Source organism: Diospyros lotus, chromosome 12, assembly GCF_014633365.1.
Source record: "Diospyros lotus cultivar Yz01 chromosome 12, ASM1463336v1, whole genome shotgun sequence".
Taxonomy (NCBI): domain Eukaryota; kingdom Viridiplantae; phylum Streptophyta; class Magnoliopsida; order Ericales; family Ebenaceae; genus Diospyros; species Diospyros lotus.
The window spans coordinates 6,157,762-6,184,603 of NC_068349.1; the positions used below are offsets into that span (position 1 = coordinate 6,157,762).

The 26,842-nt window shown below is 37.9% G+C and overlaps 1 protein-coding gene across 3 annotated transcripts; it reads right to left on the bottom strand.

Annotated features, from left to right (window-relative positions):
* Window positions 1–363: 363 nt before the first annotated feature.
* LOC127786946 (uncharacterized) lies at window positions 364–26,842 on the bottom strand. 3 transcript variants are annotated; one of them, XM_052314741.1, is made up of 11 exons: window positions 26,648–26,842; window positions 23,463–23,545; window positions 23,297–23,374; window positions 20,722–20,831; window positions 20,552–20,620; window positions 4,514–4,615; window positions 3,972–4,428; window positions 1,881–2,086; window positions 1,625–1,788; window positions 669–849; window positions 364–601 (listed from the first exon to the last, which is right to left on the bottom strand). In XM_052314741.1, exons 1-10 carry the CDS (start codon window positions 26,773–26,775, stop codon window positions 714–716), a joined length of 1,533 nt encoding a protein of 510 aa, XP_052170701.1. In that variant the 5' UTR covers window positions 26,776–26,842; the 3' UTR covers window positions 364–601; window positions 669–713. The 3 variants fall into 3 exon arrangements, with proteins under 3 accessions (XP_052170701.1, XP_052170702.1, XP_052170700.1); XM_052314742.1 differs by having other exon boundaries at window positions 364–619; XM_052314740.1 differs by having other exon boundaries at window positions 364–849.

A 26,842-nucleotide genomic window follows, 5' to 3' on the forward strand; every position in this document is an offset into this window, starting at 1 on the left:
CTATAATGGAGGCTCTTAATAGAAACAAAAGTACATTTTAGAAATAGAATTTTAACATTCCTAGCAACATTCAATATGAATGGTCATTTACTCACCGATGATTATTTATCGACATAATTACTAGTTATTAACTAACCATTCATGCTAAGTGTCACATAAAATATCAAGCTTCTGTCTAAATAATATTTTTATAATAAAAAAAAAACACACTGCAATCCAACAACATAATAATATATGTTACAAGCACATACAAATCCTTCTTTTTTTTTTTTTGGCTAGATCAAATACTTTTGATTTTGTAAAATCCAGAAAAGAACTTTAACAAGTAATAGATTGGCATATGACCAAAAAGAAAAAAAAAAAAAAAAAATAGAATGCATACAGAGGCCACGAGTCCAACTGGAACTCAAACATGTTGCTCCACGTCCAGGCAAACTAGGATAATTGTGCAGTCACATTCAAAAACAGGAAGAGAATAGGAAATCAAGATTTGAAGCACTTCTACCTAGAAACGGAATAAAGCAGCTATTAATGTGAACAAATCCCAAAACCTTCACCCATTATTCTTCACCAGCACATGATTCACACTTCTCGAAGGATCCTAAAGCAATTAGAATGGCTTTTACTGGGAAATTCATTATCTAAAAACATACACAGATTAACCTTACCTGAAGGCAACTGAAATGTGAATAGGCAGTTGCAAACAAAAAGGTTCATCGAGTCGTATCGGCAACTTGAGAACATCGAATGCCCCAAAATGCTCTTGGTTTCAGCTTCCTATTTATGGCTGTAAAACGCCATCCCATTTGACTCTCACAACCGGCACAGTTTGCAGCTGTCCATGCATACCTGGAAAGCAAGGTTTCTTAGTTGTAGTTTCAAGCAACACTAAATCAGCTTCAGCAAAGAATGAAACGATAGCAGCAGAAATCATGAGAAGAATAATTTTAGGATCAGTCACATACTCCGACCAACTCACAACTACTGTAAAAATCCTTGACCGTGCATTTATCAACAGCTAATGTGATCCCTACTATGTTAGGTATAATTTGATAAGTTACACTTCATTCAGGTATACCAGAAGCAATAACCAACGTTCAAGTAGGCAGAAAAATTATGATCTTGCCATGAACTGCATCTTCCCCAGACCAGAAATAGCTTGTAGGCTTTACCTCTTATATATGATCAAATGCTACAAATTTTTCCAGTAATTTGAGCTTAGGAAGCATGGAAAATATGACAGCAACCTACACGATAACTTAATAGTATCACACAAACATAACACGTACATTTAGACAAGTATTATACGATCAGTACAGAATTGAGGCACACCCAGCCAATTGAAACGTGGTCTTGAGAGTTCATGACCAATGAATCAGTCCATCATCAATTGAAACATTTGAAAAACAATCCGCATTCAGGGCATGCACCCCATGGAAAAACTACTGAGAATTTTAAAATGAACGTAATAAAATTTAACCAAACAAAAAACCATACCCGGAATAACAGGTTAGGAGTGCTATAGATGTTATTTTCAGCAGGATGAGTCATTTTCAACAAATAGCATGAGCCATTATTTTATGCACATAAGAGCTTGGGAGGGAATAGATGCTAAAATCCATACCCAGGAAACCAGCTGTATTCTTTAACAGGAATTCCAAGAAGCGCTAAACCATTTGTTCGGTACAGAGTCATTATTTCATGCACATAGCCACCTGGATTCACATAAGCACCTAGAGGACCTTCACTGGACATCACCAGCATATCACTCCTCTTCCCAATCAGAGTCTGCACGGAAGAATGGACGAACTATATAATTGAATGAACAGATAGGAAAAACACATGCATGGAGGGAAGCTTCTTGCAAAAACCTTCGGTACCTTGCAACTTCTACATTGAATATGATTAAAATTTTCAAGTAACTCAATTTCCCGTTGTAGTCGATAAGAAATTCCATCAATTTCCAAAAGCTCCTGTCTTGTAGATTCGGATAATGGAATTTTACTGGCAATATAAAAAGAGAGCGCATCTGGTTTGTTCACAAGTCCATCCATGCTTGGTAACCCTACAATCTGTTTCCATTTATCTGCAGCATTTAGCCCATAAAATTACTGATATTGACAGGTACAATTAAGCATTCTGAACATCTGAATCAATTAGCTAGTACAACTGCAAAGAAGAAGAAACAACAATCTCTGTGCAGTATGGGGAGAAAAAATTATCTCCATTCTACAAAATATCACTTCCCATATAGTCAGGAAACCCCTGCTCATTGTCCACTTGTTCCAAGAAATCACATCAGATGAAATCATAGAAAGAGCCAATCATAACCTGGAATGATATAATTACATAATACTGAATCGGTGCCCAATAGCAAATTGAGGAACATACGAGACCTTTATCCATGCATGCTAATTACCAGGAATCCTGAGTACAAATTCATATGGCACCAAGTACAAATGAAATGTGTCATCATAGAATGCAACAATAAACTGCCCAATTTACATTCTGTACAAACTCCACACTACCAATTCAAGTACATAACTGCATTGCAAGCATATAATTTGTTACGAATTTGGATTGAAAACAAACTATAATCAAACCATCAACCACACAAATGAACACATAATTTAATGTGAAAAACCCAAATCGAAAAAAACCACGGGCAGAAAGAACAAAATATTCTTATGATGATATTGGTACAATAATAGTGATAGAACTACAACTAATTATTGGGCATTGGACGCCTATTTATAGACCTAAAACTCATCTGTAGATATACACAGGAAATTATATCCTAATCAGAAGAATCAAGAGGATATTTCTTCATACGAGATAAATCTCACTCAAAATTGAATTTGACAACATTCAAATCATAGTCAAATTCGAAGTCCTAATCATGATCAAATTAAAAATCTGAATCACAATCAAATTTGAATTCCAAGTCACAATTATAACATAATTTTTATCCATCTATGCATGCCTTTTTTTTTTTTTTAATGAAAATGGCCTCTTTGCAAAGTTAAGGTTGCATACAAAGACAAGCTCCCCTACTCTCCCAAACTAGGAAGCCTCGTGCACTTCCTGGGCATGCCCTTTTCTGCATCCCTCTTTTGAGTAGCGTTTGTTAAAATGGGTAAGATAAGGTCATATTAAGGTAAAGTTTGAATGCTTTCCAGACAAAAATATGGAATGGTAAGGCTAGAAAGTATTTCAAAATTTTTTATCAAACTATTTGTTAAAATTTTTTGAAATGCACTGGAGGACACATGCGTTATTTTTTTTTATTTGTAAAGACCAAGATAAATTTATCTGAAGGAGGGAGAGAGATAAATTTATTTAGAAAAACCCAGATAAGAAGTCACGTGACTTCTTTTTCAATAGGCGTCAAATAAATTTAACAAATACAATGGAAAACACTTTTGTCTGGAATACTTTCTATATCACATTTTTTCCGGCCTATATCTTGATTAACAAACACTATCTTAGTAAACTAATTTTTGACATTTCAGGTGGTGATTAAGCACTGATTAAGACAAATAGACACAATAGCAAAGATATGACTTCAACATGGTAAGGACATGGCAAAAAATTGTAATACATACACATATAATGATATGTTACATGAATTTTTTACTAATTATTTTTGTTTATTATCAAGTCCAAAGTTAGTTTTTGCAAACTTGAATGCTTTTCGTGTCCTATGTGGATAGCATGTGTATGTCCAAGCATCAAATTGTTTGGCTCTAAGGAAATTATTAAAAAGAAAAAGGGAGAAAGAAAGAAACAACAGGACATGTCAACATGTGTTAGGGATGTTCAAAATACGTTATGTCAAGAAGTAGAGAATACACTCAGTTGTAGATAATCAAAATATTCAAAGGCAGTATCACCACAACTTTGAGCCAAATTGACTTAGGAACTGGCAGAATATCATTTTTTGGCAAAGAAAGGAATTGATATTAAGGTACCTGCTGCTTTCTGTGCAAGACAGTATGAATCATGCATACGATAAACCCAGTAGGGCCAAAATGCTCTTGGAACTTCATAAAACCTATCTCTTTTCCGCCTAACCTTCTGAGATTGAGTTTTTGAAATCAAAATTTTCCTCATGGAGCCCTTTGATGGAAATTTATCCAATTGGAGTTTTGACTCGCCCACAATTTTCTCATCGTCGCTATCACTAGCATAACAGGAAATGGTTGCATACCGGTGCAATCCTCTTTCTGTAAGTGAAAGCTCACTCTCAAAACTTTCATCTGATGTTGCACCTGAATCATCATCTTCATTTCCATATCTATGTCGTTTAGTCCTAGAACAGTCGGTAGGTGGCGGGCGTAAATTCCTTAAAGGTGCCAATTGTCCCACGGCATCACGTGGAGTTCTTAATGGCAAATCTTCTTGGATTATTTGGACCTCTCCACATGGCTAGGAAGAAGACCATAAACAAAATAAGTTCACCCACACGTGAAAATACAAATGATGTGATAAAAATCTGTAAACTTGAACTTACTGCGCCTTCCACGTCAATCCACCGACGTTTTAGACAAAAACGTTGTTGGCCACGGGTAACCACATTCAATGAACCATCCTCTAGACGTTTGAATTGTCGAATCTAAAAAGTGGAAGTGCAAAAACACAGTTAATCAAGAATTCAATAGACAAACTTGAGTTCTAGAAGGCTCCAGAGAGCCAGAGAAGACACATTCCCCACCCCCCAAGAAACAAGGAAACTAATAATAAGATAAAGAAAAGCCAATGAGTAGGTAGGTGGCAATTTTTATCATAGGTAAGATGAGATGCACATGGTTTAAGGGGGTCACTGTCCCTGTATACAACAGAATTACAAGAACAAAAAAGAGATATGGAAATTAAATAGAACATAAACTGCAAACAAGAAAATCTACACGATAACTACAGAAGCATAGGAATGTCATGTTTTCATACTATACGTGTTGGTTTCACAATATCAACTATGTGATGAAACACAACCATATCAATTACCTTCATTTACCATCACCTCATGAAAGCTTATTCGATCTCTTATTGTATTCACATATGGAATATATATATATATATATATATATACAAGAAATCTTCTACAACATCTACTAAAATACAGGAATAAATTTGCATTAGTCTTAGAAGCTAAAGTTTTTCAACTGAACTTTAAATTTGCTGGAATTGTCTTTAGTAAACTGCCTCATCCTTTAATCTTGGAACCTTATCACCTTATCACTAATCTTTGTAATCCTCTCTTATCTCCAAACAACCGTATCACTTCATCCTCAGCCATGAGAGAAATAATTAGGATTTGATCTTAATTTTTCCAACACTATCAATTTATTCTTTATTCTTTATTCTCAATATTCTAATAGTTACCCACGTGGGAACCAAATCTGCCGTGTGGCATTCTAGAACTCCTTCAATTGTGTGGAATGGCTACCCATGTGGGAATCAAATCTGCCATGTGGCATTCCAGAACCTTCCATCAATTGCATCTTGAGTTACACGGAATGTCACTATTCCATCAAACCTAGCACAAATTTCTTGAGGAGATTGTTACAACCCCTTTATCATCTATAAATAGGTAAGAGAACTAAAAGAAAAGTAATTCACCATTAAGCTGGCTCTCACTCAGCTGAAATTCTCTTTCTAACCTTCTCCAGACTGCTCCAGTCTCTCTCCACCCCCACAATCTTTGATGGGTTCAAATCAGCAACTACCTCAGAACAAAACAGAAAAACAGCTGATTGAAGCAACTTACTCGAGTAAATTGAAGAAATAGTCGAGCAACTTAGGATGAATATTCAATTAGAGAGAAAAAAGGTTTACTCGATTAAATGGAAATCTGCTTCAATACTTTATTGAACTTATGAACGAGATATATATACAAGAATTCTTCTACAACATCTCCTAAAACACTGGAAAAAATTGAATATCTTTAAAAGATAAAGTTTATCACTAAAGCTAGAATTATCACTTGTAATAAACTGCATCATTTTTCTTAAGAACCTTATCTCTTTATCAATTTAATCTTTTGTAATCTTTCCTTATCTCCAACCAACCTTATCTCTTAGTCTCATCCAAATTCAAAATTTTGATTTTCCAACTCTTATCTCTTTTTTTTTTTTTTTTTATTCCAACACTCCCCCTTAAGCTAGAAAATAGATATCAATCATTCCAACTTGCTAATTAACACTTCAAAACTTGGCTTGGACATAGCTTTAGTTAGAATATCAACCTCTTGATCTTGAGTTGGAATGTATGAGAGGATAATGTTATGGTAGCTAGCTAATTAATATAAATAAGGGTGTAATTAGGCTACGGGGATTTGAATTTCCGTTAAGCATAGCTGGTAGAATGTTCCAGCATGTTGTAGCCACTTGAAGCGCACATGAGCGTAGGCTATAGCCACTTGTGCACATGGGCACGGTACCAACTGTTTTTGGCGCCCAAACTGGCTGGATCAGTATATATAACTGATTAGAGCGCCTAAACGAGTGATGTTGAATGAATTTGGAAATTAGTTTCCCTCCTGTTGGGTCGAGACAACTCTCGACCACTTTTCAAAACAAAAAATAACAAAAGAGCCAAAACATTCACAGAGTCTTCGATAAACTTAAAACATGCATATGAATAGAATAGCAAAGAAAAAGCATAAACGAACAAAAACAAGTTTTACCGTGGTTCACCCGTTAATGAGGGCTACGTCCACGTTGAGTTCCGACAAAGAGAGCTCACTGCACTATTGGGAAAAACGACTACAACCTCAATATACAAATCTCACTCTCTAATACTCACCGTACAAAACAACTCTCTAATCAAATGAGCCCCATAACCACAAATCTACATATTAAAGGCAAAACCCTAGAGAGAAAACTTTCATAACAAATCTATACAGAGAGAATAAAAACACAGAGAATGAAATCAAACCCTAACTGAGGCAATACAAATCGGAGGCTGTGCATTGATGATCTCAAGGCCATTGTAGAAGATATAAAGAGGAAAGCAGTGGTGAGGATGGAGTCGTATAAAGGTAGCATCAACGATCGGGGAAGGAGCAGGCAAAACGACAAGAGAAGGCACGCCTCGATGAAACGACAAGGGTGGTTGCCGCTTTGGTCGTCCAACTCATGGGCCCAAAACAACAGCGTTCTGGGCAACCAATGAGGGTTGCCAAAAGACCTTCCTGCCCCCTACCAAAACGACGATGTTGAAGCTTCAACAAATTCCAACACCTCCAATTTCTCTCTCTCTCTCTCTCTCTCTCTCTCTCTCTCTATTCTGATCTCTCTCCCTCCCAAATATCTCCCACTTTCTCTCCCAATTCTATTCTCAATTCCTTGAGAACTCTATTGTTTGATTTATAATCTAACAAATTGGTATCAGAGCAAACTCCTGGCTAGACTTTGCTAGACGATTGCATCTATGGCGGATGGAACTAGGATGTGACAGATGGAGATGTAATTTCAACAAGTGAAAGTGACAGTATCCGAGATGCACGGAAGGGTAGAAACGGTGGAGGAAAGAATAGGATCAACAGTGGATAGAAAGTTGGAGGCTCTGGTCGATGGCCTCAGGGGGGATATGCACTTGCAAATTCAGGAGGAGATGCAAGAAGTTCAAGATCAGGGAAATTTGTTGCGGAATCAACTGCAACAATTTATGATGATGTTCACAAATCAACCACAGGTGAGGATCTCTCCTGATTTTTCGCCTAGAGAACGATCAGAGCCAATTCTACCAGGAATTGGCATTCACCACCGTAATGCGGGGATAGTTGAATCGAAAGGAGAACCAACAATAGGTGATGAACTGGTGACAGAGAGGAGACGGGGATTTCTGGTACCCAAATTGGAACTACCAGTATTCGAAGGTATTAAACCACGATGGTGGTTGAGAAGATGTGAGAACTTGTTCGAAATTCACCAAGTATCGGAGAACCAAAGGGAGGCCCTGGCAGTAGCATATCTTCACGATGAAGGAGATGTGTGGTTTCAAGGCTAGTCCAGAGTAAGAGAGAGCTATAATTGGGATGATTTCACAAAAGGCCTTACTTAATGAAAGGTTTGGGGAATGAGGCTAGTTGGATGTAGTGCAGGAGTTCAACCGCTTGAGATAGGAAGGATCAGTAATGGATTATCAAGCGAAGTTCGAAGAACTCAAATTCTTGATGCTTAACAGGGGTGCAAGTGCTCCGACCAAGAACGGTCTCAGAAGCAACAAAAGGGGCCTATCTACAAGAAATGACGTTTGACGCCTTGTTGAAGAAACAGAAGGGGCAGATTAGAGGAGTGCAAGGAGGGATGACAAACCAAGGAGGTAGGCCAATGGGAAAGGAACCAATGAGAATAGGGCCTAACGTCAAGTACCCCGCACTACCTGCACCCCCTCAAAATATGCTAAGCAGAGACAAGATGATAGAACAAAGAAGGCTAGTTGGACTGTGCTTCAGGTGTGGAGAAAAGTACACACCGAGGCATCAGTGTAGAAAACAACTTCTGTTGCTGGATGGAGAAGAAGAGGAAGAAACGGAAGAATTGGCAGTGATGGAAGAAGAGGAGGAATAAGGCAGTGGAGCCATATCACTACACGCCATCAAAGGGGTGGCCAATAGCAAAATTATTAAGGTGGAAGGAAGGGTGCAAGATAGTTCTCTCATGGTATTAATCGATAGTGGGAGCACCCACAGCTTCATCGATGAAACCACGGTTAAGAAGATGGGATACCCAACGGCTAGAACCCAACCATTGTCAGTAACGGTAGCCAATGGGGACAAAGTGATCAACAAATGAGCCTGCGTGGGATTTTGTTGGGAGATGCAAGGGAAAGAATTCCAGGCTGATCTCAGACTACTTAGGTTGGGAGGCTGCCATATTGTGCTTGGAGTGAACTGGATGCGAGAGGTGAGTCCTATTAGTTTTGACTTCAATAATAGGGAAGTAACACTGGAAAAGAAGGGAAAGATAATGGTTCTACAAGGCCATATGGAGGTGGGGGCATGCAAAATGATGGGGGGCAAGAAGTTGCAACGGATGTTCAAAAAGAAATGGGCGCAGAAGGCTCATCTATTTTCCATTGAGGCCAATGATCAGCTAGAGGAGAATTCTAGGACAAGAAATTCAGAATCACACCGACAGGTACATGAACTAACCCTTTTAGATTCATTGCTGAATGAATATCAAGATCTCTTCATAGAACCTAAGGCATTACCTCCTAAACGTTCACTGGACCACACTATACCTCTCATACCTCAAGTTGAACTAGTAAACATTTGTTCCCCCCAGTACCCACCTAAACTCAAATATGAAATTGAGAGGATGGTCAAAGAAATGCTAGACCAATCCATTGTTCGTCTGAGCCACAACCCTTTTGCTTCCCCTATCCTATCGATATAAAATATAGATGGAACTTGGCGCTTCTGTGTTGATTACAGACAGCTTAATGCCATTACCATTAAGGACAAATTTCCCATCCCAATCATTGAGGATCTACTTGATGAACTTAAACATGCAACCATATTCACAAAATTAGACTTAAGGGCAGGATACCATCAAATTAGAGTAGATCCTAATGACATTTTCAAGATAGCGTTTAGAACACATCATGGGCATTTTGAGTTTACTGTCATGCCATTTGGCCTCACAAATGCCCCAGCTACATTCTAAGCCCTCATGAATCAAATTTTTGAACCCCACCTTAGAAAATTTGTGTTGTTTTTTTTAATGACATACTAGTCTATAGCCCTTCTTTTGATCAACACCTTATCCACCTTAGAGCTACATTTGAGATCCTATGATTCAATCAGCTATGTATCAAGCGGTCAAAATGTGCCTTTGCAAAACCACAGGTAGAATACCTTGGGCATGTTATTTCAAGGGCTGGTGTGGGGACTGACCCCCAGAAGATAGAAGCTATTATGGCATGGCTCAAACCTTCTAACGTTCGGGCCTTAAGGGGTTTCTTAGGGCTTACTACGTACTATCGAAAGTTTGTGAAAAAGCAGCGCTGGGTAATGTGCCTACATTGGCCCTTCAAGACATCAATAAGCCCTTCACACTGGAAACATATGCGAGTAATACGGGCATGGGAGCAGTACTGACTCAAGAGGGCAGACCTTTGGCATTTCTCAGCCAAGCTCTAGCTCCTAAACATCAAGGCCTTAGCATTTACGAGAAAGAATTGATGGCAGTACTAATGGCTGTGGAGAGGTGGCGCCACTTCTTGGAAGGGGGAATGTTTGTAATCAAAACAGACCATGAGGGCTTCAAATTCATCCTACAATAGAGGCTGCACACCCAACTATAGAAGAAAGGTATGTCTAAACTAATGGGCTTAGACTATGTGATTCAATTTAGGAAAGGGAAGGAGAATGTTGCAGCGGACACCTTATCTCGCTGCCATGAGGAAGGGATGGCTACAGCCATCTCTACGATGGTACCTGATTGGCTTCAAGAAGTTATTGACAACTACAAGAAGGATGGATGAACCAAGGATCTACTGAAGCAGTTAACAGTTAATGCCACCAGCAAACCGAGGTACTCATTGGCCAACAGGGTAATAAGGTATAAAGGCAGGATGGTGATCAACAATTGTAAAGAGTTGAAAGACAAAATAGTTCGTGCGTTGCATGGATCACCCATCAGAGGGCACTCGGGTATCCAAAACACATACAAGGTTAGACAGATATTCTTTTGGCCACAACTAAGGAAGTACATATGGGAATATATTTTTAGGTGTGAGGTATGTAGAAGATGCAAGCTTGAAACAGTAGCCCACCCAGGGCTACTTCAGCCTCTAGAAGTCCCTAATCGCGCAAGGACTAATGTCACTATGGACTTCATCGACGGCCCACCAAAATTGGAGGGAAATGATTGTATTTTGGTAATAGTGGATAGGTTCACAAAATTTAGCCACTTCATAGGACTGACCCATCCGTTTACAGCACAGGAAGTGGCTAGAGCCTACTTAGAAAATGTAGTGAAGTTACACGGAATTCCAAGATCAATTGTATCTGACCGAGACAAAATATTTACCAGCCTCTTTTGGAAGGAACTCATGAAAAGCTTAGGAACCAAACTGCTAATGTCTACAGCATACCATCCAGAAACGGATGGCCAAATAGAACGCGTTAACCAGTGTTTGGAGGGGTACCTCCGGTGCTTAAGTTTTGTGCAGCCAAGGGGATGGCACAAGTGGTTGGCAGTGGCTCAGTGGTGGTACAATTCGAGCTTCCATAGTTTGATCAAGATGACACCTTTCAAGGCCCTTTACGGTTACAAACCAGACTTACTTCCTACCCTAGGAGGCCACACAACAGTCGCAGCAGTTGAAGCCTATCTCCAACAGAGACGAGAGGTGTTAAGAATGGTAAAAAAAAGAGTTAGCCAAGGCGAGAAATATGATGAAACAACAAGTATATCGAAAGAGGAGTGAATGAGAATTTTCGGTGAGGGATGAAGTTTACTTGAAACTCAGCCAGCAGCATCTCAAGGCACTGACCAAACAAACCATATCGAAGTTGAATCCCAAGTATTATGGTCCATTCAAAATTTTGGAGAAAATAGGAGTAGTAGCTTACCGGTTACAGCTACCTAAAGAGGCAAGGATACACCCTGTCTTCCACGCCTCTCTTCTCAAGAAAGCTGTGTGAAAACAAAGATCTATCCCAAAATTACCTCATCTGGTGGGAGAAGTACCTCTAGACGCAGTACCGACTGCCATCGTGGATAGAAGAGTCATGCAACACAATGGAGTTTCCTCTAATCTAGGTGTTAATTCAATGGTCCTCCCTTCACTCCGACAACAATACTTGGGAGTACTTGCCGAAGCTTCTCCAGCAATTTCCCAATGTGGCAAGCTTACTACATATTTCTTGCGGACAAGAAATACTTTAAGGGGCCAGGATTGTTAGGTTACTAGGATTTGAATTTCCGTTAAGCATAGCTGGTAGAATGTCCCTACATGTTGTAGCCACTTTAAGCGCACATGAGCGTAGGCTGTAGCCACTTGGAAGTGAACATGGACTCGGTACCAACTGTTTTTGGCGCCCAAACTGGCTGGATCAATATATATACCTTATCAGAGCGCCTAAATGAGTGATGTTGAATGAATTTGGAAATTAGTTTTCCCTCCAATTTCTCTCTAAATCTCTCTTTCTCTCTTTTCTAATCTCTCTCCCTCCCAAATATCTCCCACTTTCTCTCCCAATTATGTTCTCAATTCCTCGAGAACTCTATTGTTAGATTTATAATCTAATAGATAACTATTCCTTTTTCAATTTCAGTCTTGATGAAGTGTCGATCAATCCTTACATGCTTCATCCTATCATGCTGAATTGGATTGTGAACTATACTAATGGCTTATTTGCTGTCACTATATAGCTTTATAGGTGCATCCCATGATATCTTTAAGTCGTGCAATAGTCTTTTCAACCAAATTAATTCACATATTCCTTGGGCAATTGCTCTATTCTTTGCTTCTGCACTGCTTCTAGTTACCACTGATTGCTTTTTACTCCTCTAAGTAACTAGGTTTTCTCATAATTTAATGCAGTATCTTGAAGTAGATTTACTGTCTTCAACAACTCCTGCCCAATCTACATCAGCATAGCATTCAATTTCATGGTTGTCAAATTTTCAGAACAAAAGACCCCTTCCTGGTGTACCCTTGAGATATCTGAGAATATGATTTACTAGATCTAGGTGTCTTTGTGTAGGAGCATGCATAAACTAATTTACAACACTCACACACTAAATGCAATATTTGGTCTTGTTAGAGATAGATAGATCAATTTTCCTTGTGGTCTTTGGTATCTTGCCTTGTCCACAGGATAATCAACCTCTGTGCTCCTTGATTTCCAATAATGTTCCAAAGGAGTACTTGCAGATTTGCAACCTATTTTCACTGTTTCAAAGAAAAGATCAAGAGATATTTCCTCTGAGTGATAAAAATACCTTTTTTACTCCTTGCTACTTCCATGCCAAGGAAGTATTTAAGTGTTCCAAGGTCTTTTACTTTAAACTCAGCTTGTAGACACTCTTTTAGTTGTTGAATTCCTACAGCATCATCACCTGTAAGAATCATGTCATCCCTGTATATGATTAGAATAGATTTTCCATTTTTAGTTTGCTTGATAAACAAAGTGTGATCAGCCTGCCCTTGTTGATAGCCAAGCTTCTTCATAGTTGCACTAAATTTTGTGAACCATGCCCTAGGTGACTGCTTTAGACTATAAAGGACCTTTTTTAGTTTGCATACCTTACTTTGATTTTCAGATGATTCAAAACCAAGAGGTATTCGCATGAAAACTTCTTCTTCCAAACATCCATTTAAGAAGGCATTCTTTATGTCTAATTGGTGAAGTTCCCAATCTAAATTTGCAGCCATAGACAATAATACTCTAATGGAATTCAATTTAGCTACAGGGGAAAAAGTCTCTTCATAATATATTCCATATGTTTGAGTAAAGCCCTGTGCATCAACATAATTTACCTTGCATTGTACCTTTCAATTTTTCCATCAGCATTATATTTTACTATAAATATCCACTTGCAGCCCACTATTTTCTTGTCTTTAGGTAGCTCTACAATGTCCCAAATTTGGTTGTCAACCAAGGCCTTCATTTCCTCTAATACAGCCTCTTTCCACTTATGATTTTCCAAAGCCTGCTGTATATTTGTAGGAATTTTTACCTTACTAACTGAAGCAGTGAATGCCCTATGCTTTGGAGATATCTTAGCATAAGTAAGATAGTTCGAGATAGGATGTTTGGTGCAAGACCTCACTCGCTTCCTTTTAGCAATAGGCACATCAAGATCATCCTCAATGCTAGTTTCTTCCACGTTAGAACCTGCATTCAGTTCAGATGATTGGATTTGAGAAGAAATTTTAGGTCTCCTTGAATAGACTTTAAGAGGCTGATCAAAGGGTTGAGTCAAATTAATAGAATTCTCTGCTCCCTTGCACATAATTCTTGAATATGTTCAATGGTAGATTTAGCAGGAACATTCAGCTCATTAGATGGAGAAGGATTTGTAGAAACAATGGGAGGCGGAATAATAGGAAGTCATATAAACAAGTCCCAATGCTTTTCTTTTGTAGATATCTCCCCCTGAAGAGAAGTAGGGGAGCAGTAGGGTTGATGCTCAAGGACGAAAACAAGGAAGAAAACATCACAGGACATATAGAATCGTTTGGCTGTAAATGAATAACACTTGTACCCTTACTATGTCGGGGAATAGCCAACAAAAGCACATTTCAGACTTTTTTTATCTAGTTTACCCCGATGTATGGATCAAATATGAATAAAAGTGTCACGGAAGGCTCGTGTGGGCAGCTAATTCGAGTAGCAAGATTTTTAATTTTTTCGTTTACTAATGTAATTCCTTTATTGCTGTAATTTTGTTCTTTTTACTGTTGTAACTCCTCTATTAGTATTAGCTAGTAGGGCTGTAAGATTCCCCATGTGGAGGGGGGTTGAATAGGACAAAGGGTGGTTATAACCAAATGGGGAAGGTATTTGTTGTGGCAGCACCTACACCTACCGGTTGTATATATATTCTCCTAAGCTATGCTGGGAGAATCATCGCTGAATTGAATACCAAAATCTATTTCTTCCTTCTCTTGCTTTTCTCATTCTCTCTTTCTTCTCTGACTTTCTTTCTTCTCCCTCTCTTTCTCCCTCGCTCTGTTCTATTTTGTGTTGATAGAAATCATCTGCTAATCCATTTCGGACTAGGAACGTTCCAAATTCACAGAAGAGCCGTGACATTTTGGTATCAAAGCCACCTTTCCTCGGCCGATTAGAGAGGAAGACGACGATAGTAGAGGGGACACGCATGAAGAATTTAGAATCCCAACTACAACAAGCTAGCTCGGCCCGGCCCACCAAAAATAGGGGTGGTGACCAAAATGGGGGTGACCCACCAAAACGGCCCGGCCTAGCCTGCCTTGGCCCATTTATTAAGGGTCGTGCCGGGCCCCCATTTCCCATTGCCCCACCCGCCTCCCTCACGGGCCAAATTCAACCTGACCCACGAAATGGGTGGGCTAAGCAAGAGGCTAGCGCAGGCCGGCCCGGCCTGCCCATTTTCCAACTCTAGCCTGAGGCTGAAGGGGCCTTTGAGAAGTTAAATGAAGCTATGAGTGGGGTACCGGTACTAGGGCTGCCCAACTTTAGTAAGCCCTTTGTCCTCGAGAAAAATGCTTGTGATAGTGGTATAGGAGCGGTCCTGGCTCAAGAAGGGAGGCCCTTGGCATTCTTAAGCCAAGCTTTGAGCCCAAAACATTTGGGACTTAGAATATATGAGAAGGAGTTTCTAGCAATGTTGATGGCTATAGATAAATGGAGACATTACTTGGAAGCGGGAAGGTTTATAATAAAGACAGACCACGAAAGTTTGAAGTTTCTATTACAGCAAAAACTACAAACACAGTTGCAAAGAAAAGGCATGGCCAAATTAATGGGCTTGGACTACTTCCATACAATACAAAAAGGGAAAAGAAAATGTGGTTGCAGATGCACTTTCAAGGTGTCATGAGGAGGGAAGTGCAGCAGCCATAACCACTGTTACTCCCGAATGGTGCCAACAGGTGATAGAGAGTTATAAAGGAGAAGAAAAAGTGAGGGAATTACTGGAGAAGGTAGCAATGGGATCTGAAGGGGTTGAAGGGTATACATTGGTGGACGAGATGTTGAGATATCATGGCCGGATTGTAATTGGGGATAATGAAGATCTCAAGAGGAGAATTCTGCAATCACTGCACGAATCTCCAATGAGGGGGACACTTGGAAATCCATAACACTTACCTACGGGTTAAGCAACTCTTTCATTGGAAAGGGCTGAGGGCAGAGGTAAGGAAGTTTGTGTTAGGCTATGAAATTTGCAGGAGGTGCAAAAACGAGAATATGGCCTACCCTAGACTCTTACAACCCCTGCTAGTGCCCAAGCAAACTTGGTCTAGTGTCTCTATGTATTTCATCAAAGGGCTGCCTAAGTCAGAAGGGAAAGACAACATATTGGTGGTTGTGGACCGATTCACCAAGTTTGCTCATTTTATAGGATTGGCACATCCTTATACAACCCAAGAAGTGGTTAGAATTATGGATCAGGTGGTAGCTTTGCATGGGGTTCCTAAGACAATTATCTTCGATCATGACAAGGTTTTTACAAGCATCCTATGGAAGGAGCTTATGAGGGCATTGGGCACTAAGTTGAATATGTCTTCTACTTATCATCCTCAAACAGATGGGAATACTGAGCAGGTAAATCAAGGCTTGAAAAATTATTTAAGGTGTATCTGTATCTTGCAGCCCAAGAGCTGGCATAGATGGCTCTCCTTGGCCCAGTGGTGGTACAACTCTAATCACCACTCCTCCCTAAAAATGTCTCCTTTCGAGGCTCTCTTTGGATACAAGCCTCCTCTATTGCCTACTATAGGAGAGCATCCCACTGCAGCCTCAATAGAAGAATACTTACAGCAGAGGAGGATGGTCTAACAACAACTAAAACAAGAGTTGGCCTCAGCTCAAAATAAGATGAAGCAAGTTGCAGATAGGAGGAGAAGTGACAGAGAATTTGACGTGGGAGAGAAGGTATACTTGAGATTGAGGAAACCCTATTTGAAGGCTATTACTCAAAGGTCGGTCTCAAAGCTTGCTCCTAGGTATTTTGATTCGTTTCCCATACTAGAAAGGGTGGGAAAAGTGGCTTACCGTCTACAGCTTCCGGAAGGAAATCCATCTAGTTTTCCATGTCTCCTTACTAAAGAAAACAATAGGGTCTGAACAAGTGAACTCAACAATGCCCACAATTCCTAAGGAGGAGGGTAGAGTGGAAGAACTGGAAGCTATTTTGGATAGAAGGGTGGTTTACAACCAAGGAATTCCACTCATCTAGGTGCTGGCGAAGTGGTAGGGTGGAACAATAGGAAGCAACACTTGGGAATACCTGCTTAATTTACTCAAACAATTCCCAAGGGTTGCTAGCCTTTTCAGCAATTCTTAAGGATAAGAAAGGTGTAAGGGAGGGGGAATTGTCACGGAAGGCTCATGTGGGCAGCTAATTCGAGTAGCAAGATTTTTAATTTTTTCGTTTACTGATGTAATTCCTTTATTGCTGTAATTTTGTGCTTTTTACTATTGTAACTCCTTTATTAGTATTAGCTAGTAAGGCTGTAAGATTCACCACGTGGAGGGGGGTCGAAGAAGACAAAGGGTGGTTATAACCGAATGGGGACGGGATCTGCTGTGACAACACCTACACCTACCAGTTGTATATATATTCTCCTAAGCTATGCTGGGAGAACCATCGTTGAATTGAATACCAGAATCTATTTCTTCCTTCTCTTGTTTTTCTCTTTCTCTCTTTCTTCTCTCACTTTCTTCCTTCTCCCTCTCTTTCTCCCTCGTTCTATTCTGTTTTGTGTTGATCGAAATCATCTCCTAATCCATTCCAGACTATGAGCGTTTCAAATTCACAGAAGAGTCATGACAAAAAGTAGTGCAGTCAAAGATCCTTGGGGTAAGAGGGTTAAGATTATAGATGTTAGGAAAAAATTTCAGCAAACAGCTCAAAGGAGTTTTGAAATTAAGGATTTTAGAAGGAAGCTTGTCAATTAGGTATGCAGTAGTTAACATAGCTTACCCCCAAAAAGAGTTAGGAACATTGCTAGAGAACATAATGGATCTAGTAACTCCAAGGAGATGTTTGTTTTTCTTTCACCTACTCCATTTTGCTGTGGGTGTAAGGGCAAAAGTTTTGATGAAAAATACCATGATCAAAAAGGTATTTTGTGAAATCTATGCCAAAGTATTCCCCCCCCCCCCCCCCCCCATTATTCAATCTGAGTATATGAATAGAGGACTAAACAGATCTTTTACAAGATAATGAAACCGAATAAAAACTACACTAGCTTCAGACTTGTCTTTCATTAGACAAACCCAGCACACTCTTGAGTGATCATCAATAAAAGTAATAACCAAGTGAGTACCAGTTAAGGTTGGAAGTCGGGTTGGTCCCCAAATATCATTGTGAATAAGATGGAATGGTATGGAAGGTTTATAAGTGTGAGGAGGATGAGAATTACAAGATTGTTTGGCAAAAACACACTATTCACAATTAAAAGAAACAATGTCTTTATTACCAAATAATCTAGGATACTAGCATTTTAGGTAACCAAAACTAGGATGAGCTAATCGCTTGTGCCATAATATCACAATGAGACAAAGAAACTAAATTAAAAGATTTGTATGGAGTAGGACTAGACAGAAAATAGAGACCATTTTTTCGTTCAGCATTGCTATTCATCTTCCCCGAAATTAGGTCCTAAAAAATACAAGAAAAATAAATTTTAACTACACACTGCATATCTTTAGTCAATTTACTAACTAATATAAGATTGCAGTTGATATTTGGGATATGTAAAACAGACAGGAGTGTTATTCTTAGCAATTTAATATCTCTTTTTTCCAACTATACTATTCAAACTGTCATCTGCTACTACACCTTGGGCATTATCATTACATTTCTCATATGTAGAAAATAGGGAGGAATAGTTGGTCATATGATCTAATGTTCCTGAATTTATAACCTAGCAATACTCTATTACGTTGTTGAGCAACTGTAGCATTAGAGTTTGTATGTTCAAGTTCTTTAGATACCTTGGATTGAGATGATAGATTTTTCAATATCTCCATATGTTCTGCGATAAATGGAGGAGTATTGCCAGCTTTCTCATATGTCAGTACTGATTCGGTAACATAGGCCAATTTAGGTTGATCCCTTTGATTCTTTGGTTTCAAATTTGTAGGTTTTCCATGCAGTTTCCAACAAGTCTCCCTAGTGTGACTAGCTTTGTTGTAGTAATCACACCATAGGTTCTTGTCTTTATTCTTTTGATTTTTTTGATGGGATGGACTATTCTGATGAATTGCCAAAGCAAAGTTTTGAATACCTATATCTAAAGGAGATGAGTTGTTAAGCATCACCTTCTTGTGGCTTTCCTCTCTTCTAATTTCAGCAAAGGCCTCACGAATGGAGGGAAAAGGTTTAGAACCTAGGACTCAGCCACGAACTTCATGAGTCCATGCAAAAAAATCAATCACTCCTTCCTCCTCAAGCATCTTGACGTATTTGGCACTATCTTCAAAACAGTGCTAGTTTATGTCATAGAATAGATCCATTTTCTGCCATAATGCTGTTAAAACATTGCAATATTCAGTCATTGACATATAGTCCTGATGGCTGATCGAATCTCGAGGCATTGTGAGGTGTTTTCAAGGTCTGAATAGATTTCTTGCACTGTTGTTCAAATGTCATTTGCAGTTTTGTAGAACAAGTCCTACCTATTTTTGGTTCCATGGAATGTATGAGCCAAGCCATTACAATAGAATTCTTAGCATCCCAGGTTGAGTAGTTAGGTACTGTTTTAGGAGACATGGGAAGAGATCCACCAAGATAACCCATTTTTCCTTTACCCCCCATTACCAACAAGACTAATTGAAACCATTCCTGAAAATTTGTCCCATTCAATCTGGTGGGAATGAAAATCAAGGTTTGAAAGGATGGAAGGCATAGACTGAGATGGAGCACCAGGGATCAAAGAGGTGGCAAAAAGATCGTTGGAGGAGGAAGTATTATCTGCCATAAGCCCAAGAACAAGCTAACCAAAGGGGAAGGAACGAGCTAACCAAGAACCGGTAAGTATAGATGAGATAACCAAAGGGGAAGGAACGAGCTAGTAGGATTGCTAGCTCTAATACCAAGAACAAAACAGAATAATAGCTAATTGAAGCAACTTACTCGAGTAAATTGAAGAAATAGTCGAGCAACTTATGATGAATACTCAATTAGAGAGAAAAAAAAAAAAAAAAAGGTTCACTCGATTAAATAGAAATCTACTTCAATACTTTATTGAACTTACGAAGGGGATATGTATAAAAGAATTCTTCTACAACATCTCCTAAAAAACAAGAAAAAATTGAATATCTTTAAAGGATAAAGTGTATCACTAAAATTGGAATTATCACTTGTAGTCAACTGCCTTCTTTTTCTTAAGAACCTTATCTCTTTATCAATTTAATCTTTTGTAATATTTCCTTATCTCTTAGTCTCATCCAAATTCAGAATTTTCATTTTCCAACTCTTATCTCTTTTTCTTGATATTCCAACAACCTCTCACTCCCACTCCAAGAACAAACCTCTCAAGTCACATCAGAGTTTTTGAGTGATAAATGAGTTTCTGCAAGAGACAATATGATTTAACACAAGGATTTTAGTTTGACCACTTGCAAAATCATTCTTCCTTCAAGTGATGCATAACTATTGAAAGAAATAGTTAAAGTTAAATCCATCTTGTATCTTGAACTGAGTCTGACATTTGAAAGCCTCTAACAACATTAAATTTGATGCCATTTATTATTAGAATGGTGCTTAAATTTCTCAAACAAAATAAGCATACGCACGAGCAGGAAGAATAGTTGTAAGCTCAAATAGCAAAACTGAATAAATAAACAGTAAAGACCAGAGCTGGTTCCATCCCATACCTCTGCAGTTGTCCCAATTGATGCAAATCTGATATTCCCATTATTTCCAGGATCCCTGTAAACCCGTACCTGAACAAGCATATCAAGTATCAAGCCACATAGAGATAGAAGACCAATGAAAGAATCCAAGGCTCAGCAAAAGCAAGTGATTACTACTGCAAGGTACATACCACACCAATAGTATAAGTAGGATCAACTTGTGTCAACGCTTTTTCAACAGCAGCTATAAGATTAGGTTGAATAACTCTTAGAGGAAGAGTGGCCTCCGGGAACAGAACTCCTGGAAAGAAAAATAATTAAAAGAAAAATGAGGAATCTAAGTACTCAAAATATAAGGGGGAAAAAACCCTCAACAAGACAAATAGTTTATGTTGAAAAAGTGACTAAGAAGCTGCTGATGTGGTTTGAAGGAGTCAAAATAACTGTTAAAGATTATCCATAACTAATAAATTAGCAACTATTTGATATACTTCAAATTGGTTGTTAGCTGATCTTTAGCTAATTTTTAGCAATTCTGTTTACATTTTTTATGTATAAATATATGCTTTTAGTGTTGAATAAAATAGTGTTTGGTGTTCTCTCTATTCTCTACATATCTTTCCATAGAATATATTCCCTTTTCTTCTTTCTCTATAAAAAAAAAACCAACAAATGGTATCAAAGCATATTTTCTTGAGGGACCTGTGAATATGGAGAGTCACCGAGAGCAAGACCAGGAGCAAGAGCATGAAGTGTATGGAGGAGAGATTCCAAACGAAGCAGAGATGGATGCCGATGACGACATGTCTAGGGTTAAGGAAGAAGAAGACCCTAATGCTAAGGACTTGTAGGAGATGAAGAAGAGACTCAAGGAGATAGAAGAGGAAGCCGGTGCCCTTCACGAAATGCAGGCCAAAGTTGAAAAGGAAACGAGCGTTGTTCAAGATTCTTCTAGTGGGTCTGCTATACAGGCTGAGAAGGAAGAAGTGGACGCCCGGTCAATATATGTTGACAATGTTGACTATGCATGCACACCGGAGGAGGAGGAGTTATTTTAACTCTACTCAAAATCATATTCATGCCTATGCCCAAAAAATGTCTATGCCCCAGAAACCATACCTATGTCTCATAACCATAAACCATAAAATGCCCATATGCCTATATTTAAGACATGCCAAAATTAAAAATTTGCATTTGCAACCTCAAAGTCAAGGAGGAGTGTTGAAAAAGTGACTAAGAAGCTGTTGATGTGGTTTGAAGGAGTCAAAATAACTGTTAAAGATTATTCATAACCAATAAATTAGCAACTATCTGATATACTTCAGATTGGTTGTTAGCTGATCTTTAGCTAATTTTTAGCAATTCTGTTTACATTTTTTATGTATAAATATATGCTTTTACTGCTGAATAAAATAGTCTTTGGTGTTCTCTCTATTCTCTACATATCTTTCCATAGAATATATTCCTTTTTCTTCTTTCTCTATAAAAAAAAACCAACAGTTTCCCCCACCCAAATTAATTTGCTTGCATCTAAATTTGCATATTACCATTTCTCAGCTCCATCATAGAGCCTCCTTTAAGAGTAGGCTGTTAAATCAGGTCAAAAATTTATGATTTTTTTTTTTTTTTGTTAACCAAAATTTATGAAATTTGATTTATTTGATTAAGCCAAATCTTGAAGTCATGATTTCAGAAAGCTAACTCAGGCCCATGCAAAAGCATAAATTCTGGCTCTGGAAAACTAAAATAAAATGTTTGATTAGGAGTTGGTCAATCACTTAAAATCTTGTCATGTGGAATGGGTATCCCATGGCAACCACACATGCTGCTTGCTCAAACACTTGGGAAGACCCAAGATAATTTCTTGCTTTACCTCAAAGCTTGGAACTAAAGGTGATACAGAAAATTTACAACAGTGAAAATTTTGTTAAAAAGGAAAAGTGCGTCCAGCATTTTACATAATAGCAAAAATCCATTAAAGCGTTAAAGGAAATTTTATATAATGGCTAGAAGACCAGCTTGTATGGCATGAAATGTTGGGTAGTAAAGCACCAACATGTGCTGAATATGAGTAACCAAAATCAAGATATTATGGGGAATATGCACCCATACAAAAAGGATAGAATCAACATAAGGGTTTTTGTAATGAGGTTGGCCCTTACTGAAGATAAGATATGTGAAATGTGATTAAGATAGTTTGGTCATGTGATAAAAAGACCAATAGAAGCTCTTGTGAGTAGAGTGGATGGCATGGAAGAAGTCTTTAACAAAAGAGGTGGAGGAAGACTAAGAAAAACTTAGTGGGAAACTCAAGGTACAGTATCAACTATATGGGTCTTACAAAAGATATGACCATAGACAAAGATGATTGGTGAGCCAAAATTCATGTAGTCAATCTTACCTAGTTGGCTAAGGTTTTATATATTTTATATTGTAAAGAGTGAAAAAATCTAACGAAAATTTTGGACATGCTGCAAGATTGAAGGTGGAATCATTATACATAAGCAATGTAACCGTATAAATCTGCCACTGTTCATGAACTTCTGAAGAAAATGGCAGTCATTCAAAACAAAAAAATAAAAGTAAAAATATATATTTAATATGTCTTTTTTAACACTTCCTGGCTGGGCTACTTGGTACTGCTGTTTGAAGGGTCCAATAAAGGAACCTAAAATTTGTCCTATACGTTAGCTGCTCTAATGACCCCTAAATTTCTCTACGTAAAACATGATTAAACCCTTCAAATTCCATAGAATGTTTATATACCTTGAAGGTAGTATAGTGGTAGATTCAACACAGCACCGCCCTCCAGGAAAGCCATCCTATGATTGGTCTCTTCAACCTCTGATGTACGAAAACTGACTTATTAGACTGCCAATAGCTCCAAGGCGGAGAGATATGGAAAAAAAACACATGCACATGATATTCTTACCACCAAGATATGTGTGTAAAGAAGCCAAACCGGTGTCAAAGGTAAAGTCAGCAGATGCCAAAGCCCCATCATAGCCACGATCACTTTGATAGTTTATAGTTTGAGCCATGGCCAGTCACAACCAAAACCAGTGAAAAGACTATTGTAGAAACATTGAAAACATAATTTTGAAACACACATCCACATCCATCAAATTGTTTTTGTAATAATAATTGGAAATATACACTTCATGTTTATTTGGCTGCTAAGATAAGGGGAAAATGAAAAACATTCAAATTTTATGATTCTTTCCTATTTGAAACCAGAAAAAATAAATACTATTAAATACTATAACCAAGCAGTTGAGCCCTACTATGACTATATTAGCATAGCAAGTTAATTTCTACTACACTATTATTTGGAAATGCCAAAGTGAGATTTTCCCTTAGTCAATTCAGCAATCAGCGAGGAACCTTGTTTTTTCATTTATTTTCTCCACTTCCAGATAGAGCAATGAAATAAGTAATAGGGTGATGACAGAGCAGTAAATCTAGAAGTTCACACGGGTAAAATTTTGGGTTTTTGGAACTTTTGAAGCCTGCTGGGATAGTAGTATTTTAAGTAGGTTTTCATATTAAATGTTAACTTGAGAGTATTCATAAATGATGAGAGAGCATGAAACTAAATAGGAGGGGTAAATCTAGACCTTAACCTGGTTATGCTTTCAGGTTTTAACCTAATGTTTAGAGTTAATACAAGTTAGTCTATAAGTATTTGTAAACAGGATATAATTAGCCTTTAGTTTGAGAATGGAAGGTTAACTTGAAAGTATTTAAATTGCTATAAATATTATGAGAGTGCCCACAGATCACCTTTTGGGTGGAGTTATGTAATTGGACCATGGTGACTTTACCTGCATCTAGAATAATAAGAAGCCACGTATTAAAGTTCCCTCAGGTAGAGTTATGTAATGGGATCATTTATAGGTGACTTGACTTACATCTGGAATAATCAAGTAGCCACATATTCAAGTTCCCTAAACTTTAAGTTGATGTCCCAAAGGAATTAGGAGAACCAACAGTCTTTAAATATTTGTGTAATTTTTCAATTCTGTGAAGTTAGTTTTCCAGAACTTGTTTGAAAGTTTTCGAGTTCACGGAGGCATAGATATCACAACAGTCCAAGTGGAATTCCCTCTTATCCCATTCTTCTCTTTCTTCTGCTTCTTCCCTTTCAATAGCACTTTTCTCAGGTATCTGTTTGCAATCCCAAAAGGCACTTTTCATCCAATAAACCCTAACTAATCAGGCTTTGATCAATCACGTCCCTGCCCTCATTATTGCCATCACCTTGAAATACAAATACCATAACCTAATGAATAGATGGTGTCTATGCCCTCTAATTACAGTATTCTTAAATAATTCTGCAATACTTAAAAAAGAATAAAAAATAAAATCAAGAACTAATCTGTCTGTGAACTTTAAATCTTATTACGACCATGTACAACCATATCCATATAATTTTCTTCTACCTGAAGCACCACCAAATCAACTGTCGTAAGCATTCTAGGCTCTAGTTTCTCAATGTGTACTCCATCAATAATCATACTTAGGTAGCAAAACTTTAACAAGGGTAACGTCCATGTTCATTAATTCTATTCCAATTTACAGTCTTCTTTCAGCCAAACTAAAGACAACAGTTGAATAAGGTATATAACAGTGAATATCCTAACTTGAATTGACCAAAACCCTGCAAAATGACACAATAATTTAATGAGCAAGCAACAACAATCACAAGCCTTAATTCCAATATAAGGTCAGCTACATGAATTCAGGACCTTCAACCATCTCTATCCATGGTCATATACTCTGTAGGCCATTATATTCAATGCCATATCTAAGGGTTTTCCACCAAATTTTCTTTGTTTTCCACTCCTTCTTTTACCACAAACTTCCTTCATTTCATTCACTCACGTCACAAGTGCTACTATCAGTCTTCTTCTCTCGTGTTCAACCATCTTAATCATGATTTCCACATCTTAACCATAATATGTGCCACACCAACCTTATTATGTATGATTTTGTTGTGTATTTTGTCATTTCTTGAATGGGCACACATCCACATAACATTCTTGTCTCGTCATACTCAACATTTTGAGTCATATAACAAATATGGTTTTATAACTATCAAATAAAACTTCTCTTTTAGCTTTGATAGGATTTTACAAGCGCATAGAATGTTGAACGCACTTTTCAACTTTAATCATCATGCCTTAATTCTATAACATTTTCCATAATTTCTCCTTCTTTTGGGGGGATAATTTGATCTCCAAGTCTCACCATTACATCATCCACACTTCTATTTTTACTGAACTTACATTCTACATAGTCAAATTTTGACTCTCTCAATTTAAAACTTTTGGATTCTAAGGTGTTTCTCCATAATTCAAATTCAATTCAAAGTTTATTATTCATGCCTTCTTCTATCTAATCCATCAAGACAATATCATTTACTAATAACAGACACCGAGGCACTTTTCTTAGATGTAGTTTATGAGTTCATCTATCATAAAAATAAAGAGGTAGGGACTCAATGTATCTCCTTGATGTAATCCAATTGTAATTAGGAAAGCCTCAATATCTACCCCACAAGTCCTTACACACATTTCTGCTTGATGATGCATGTGTTCCTACTTAATCATAATTATTGTAAAAAATTAATTATTTTTTTGAAACATGTTCTTCTTGACAATAGTTGTGGTTTTATATGTTTTTATGATGTCATTTTTATTATAGTTGCTCATATTTTTATAATACATGTTATTAATTTATTATAGCGATATATTCAAAACGATACTGGTACCTTACATACCAAATCCACTATTTCATCCTGTGCGATATTTACAACTGTGAGTATAATGAAAAGTGAATATAATGTCAAAACCATATGTAATTATACCTAAAATTAATAACTAGGACCTGAAGGTTTAAATTTCGGAAGATTCAAAAACACTAACTCTGGACTGAATTCTCAGCCTAGAATGATTCTTCTGGATCCCTAATTCCCAATATATGACTACGCAATACAGACACGCCATCCAAGTGTTCATTCATAAAATTAGGGGCTGTAAAAAACATAGCATGAGCATGAAATGAGCAATTAATCATCGGAAGCAAATGTCATCACAGCGAGAATAGTCAATTTACTCAGCGGCGTCGCCATCAGATGACTCATCAAGGTCGTCGACTTCTTCAATCTGCAGTTCCTCCGAATCAAGCTCTCTAATTTGCTCGATCTGCAGCCTCTCTCTCTCTAAAGCACTCTCCTCTGCCATTTTCTTCTTCCTCTGGTTCTCGATCTCTCTAGCTGCCGCTTAATTCAAGCCTCTCCCGCCAGAAGAT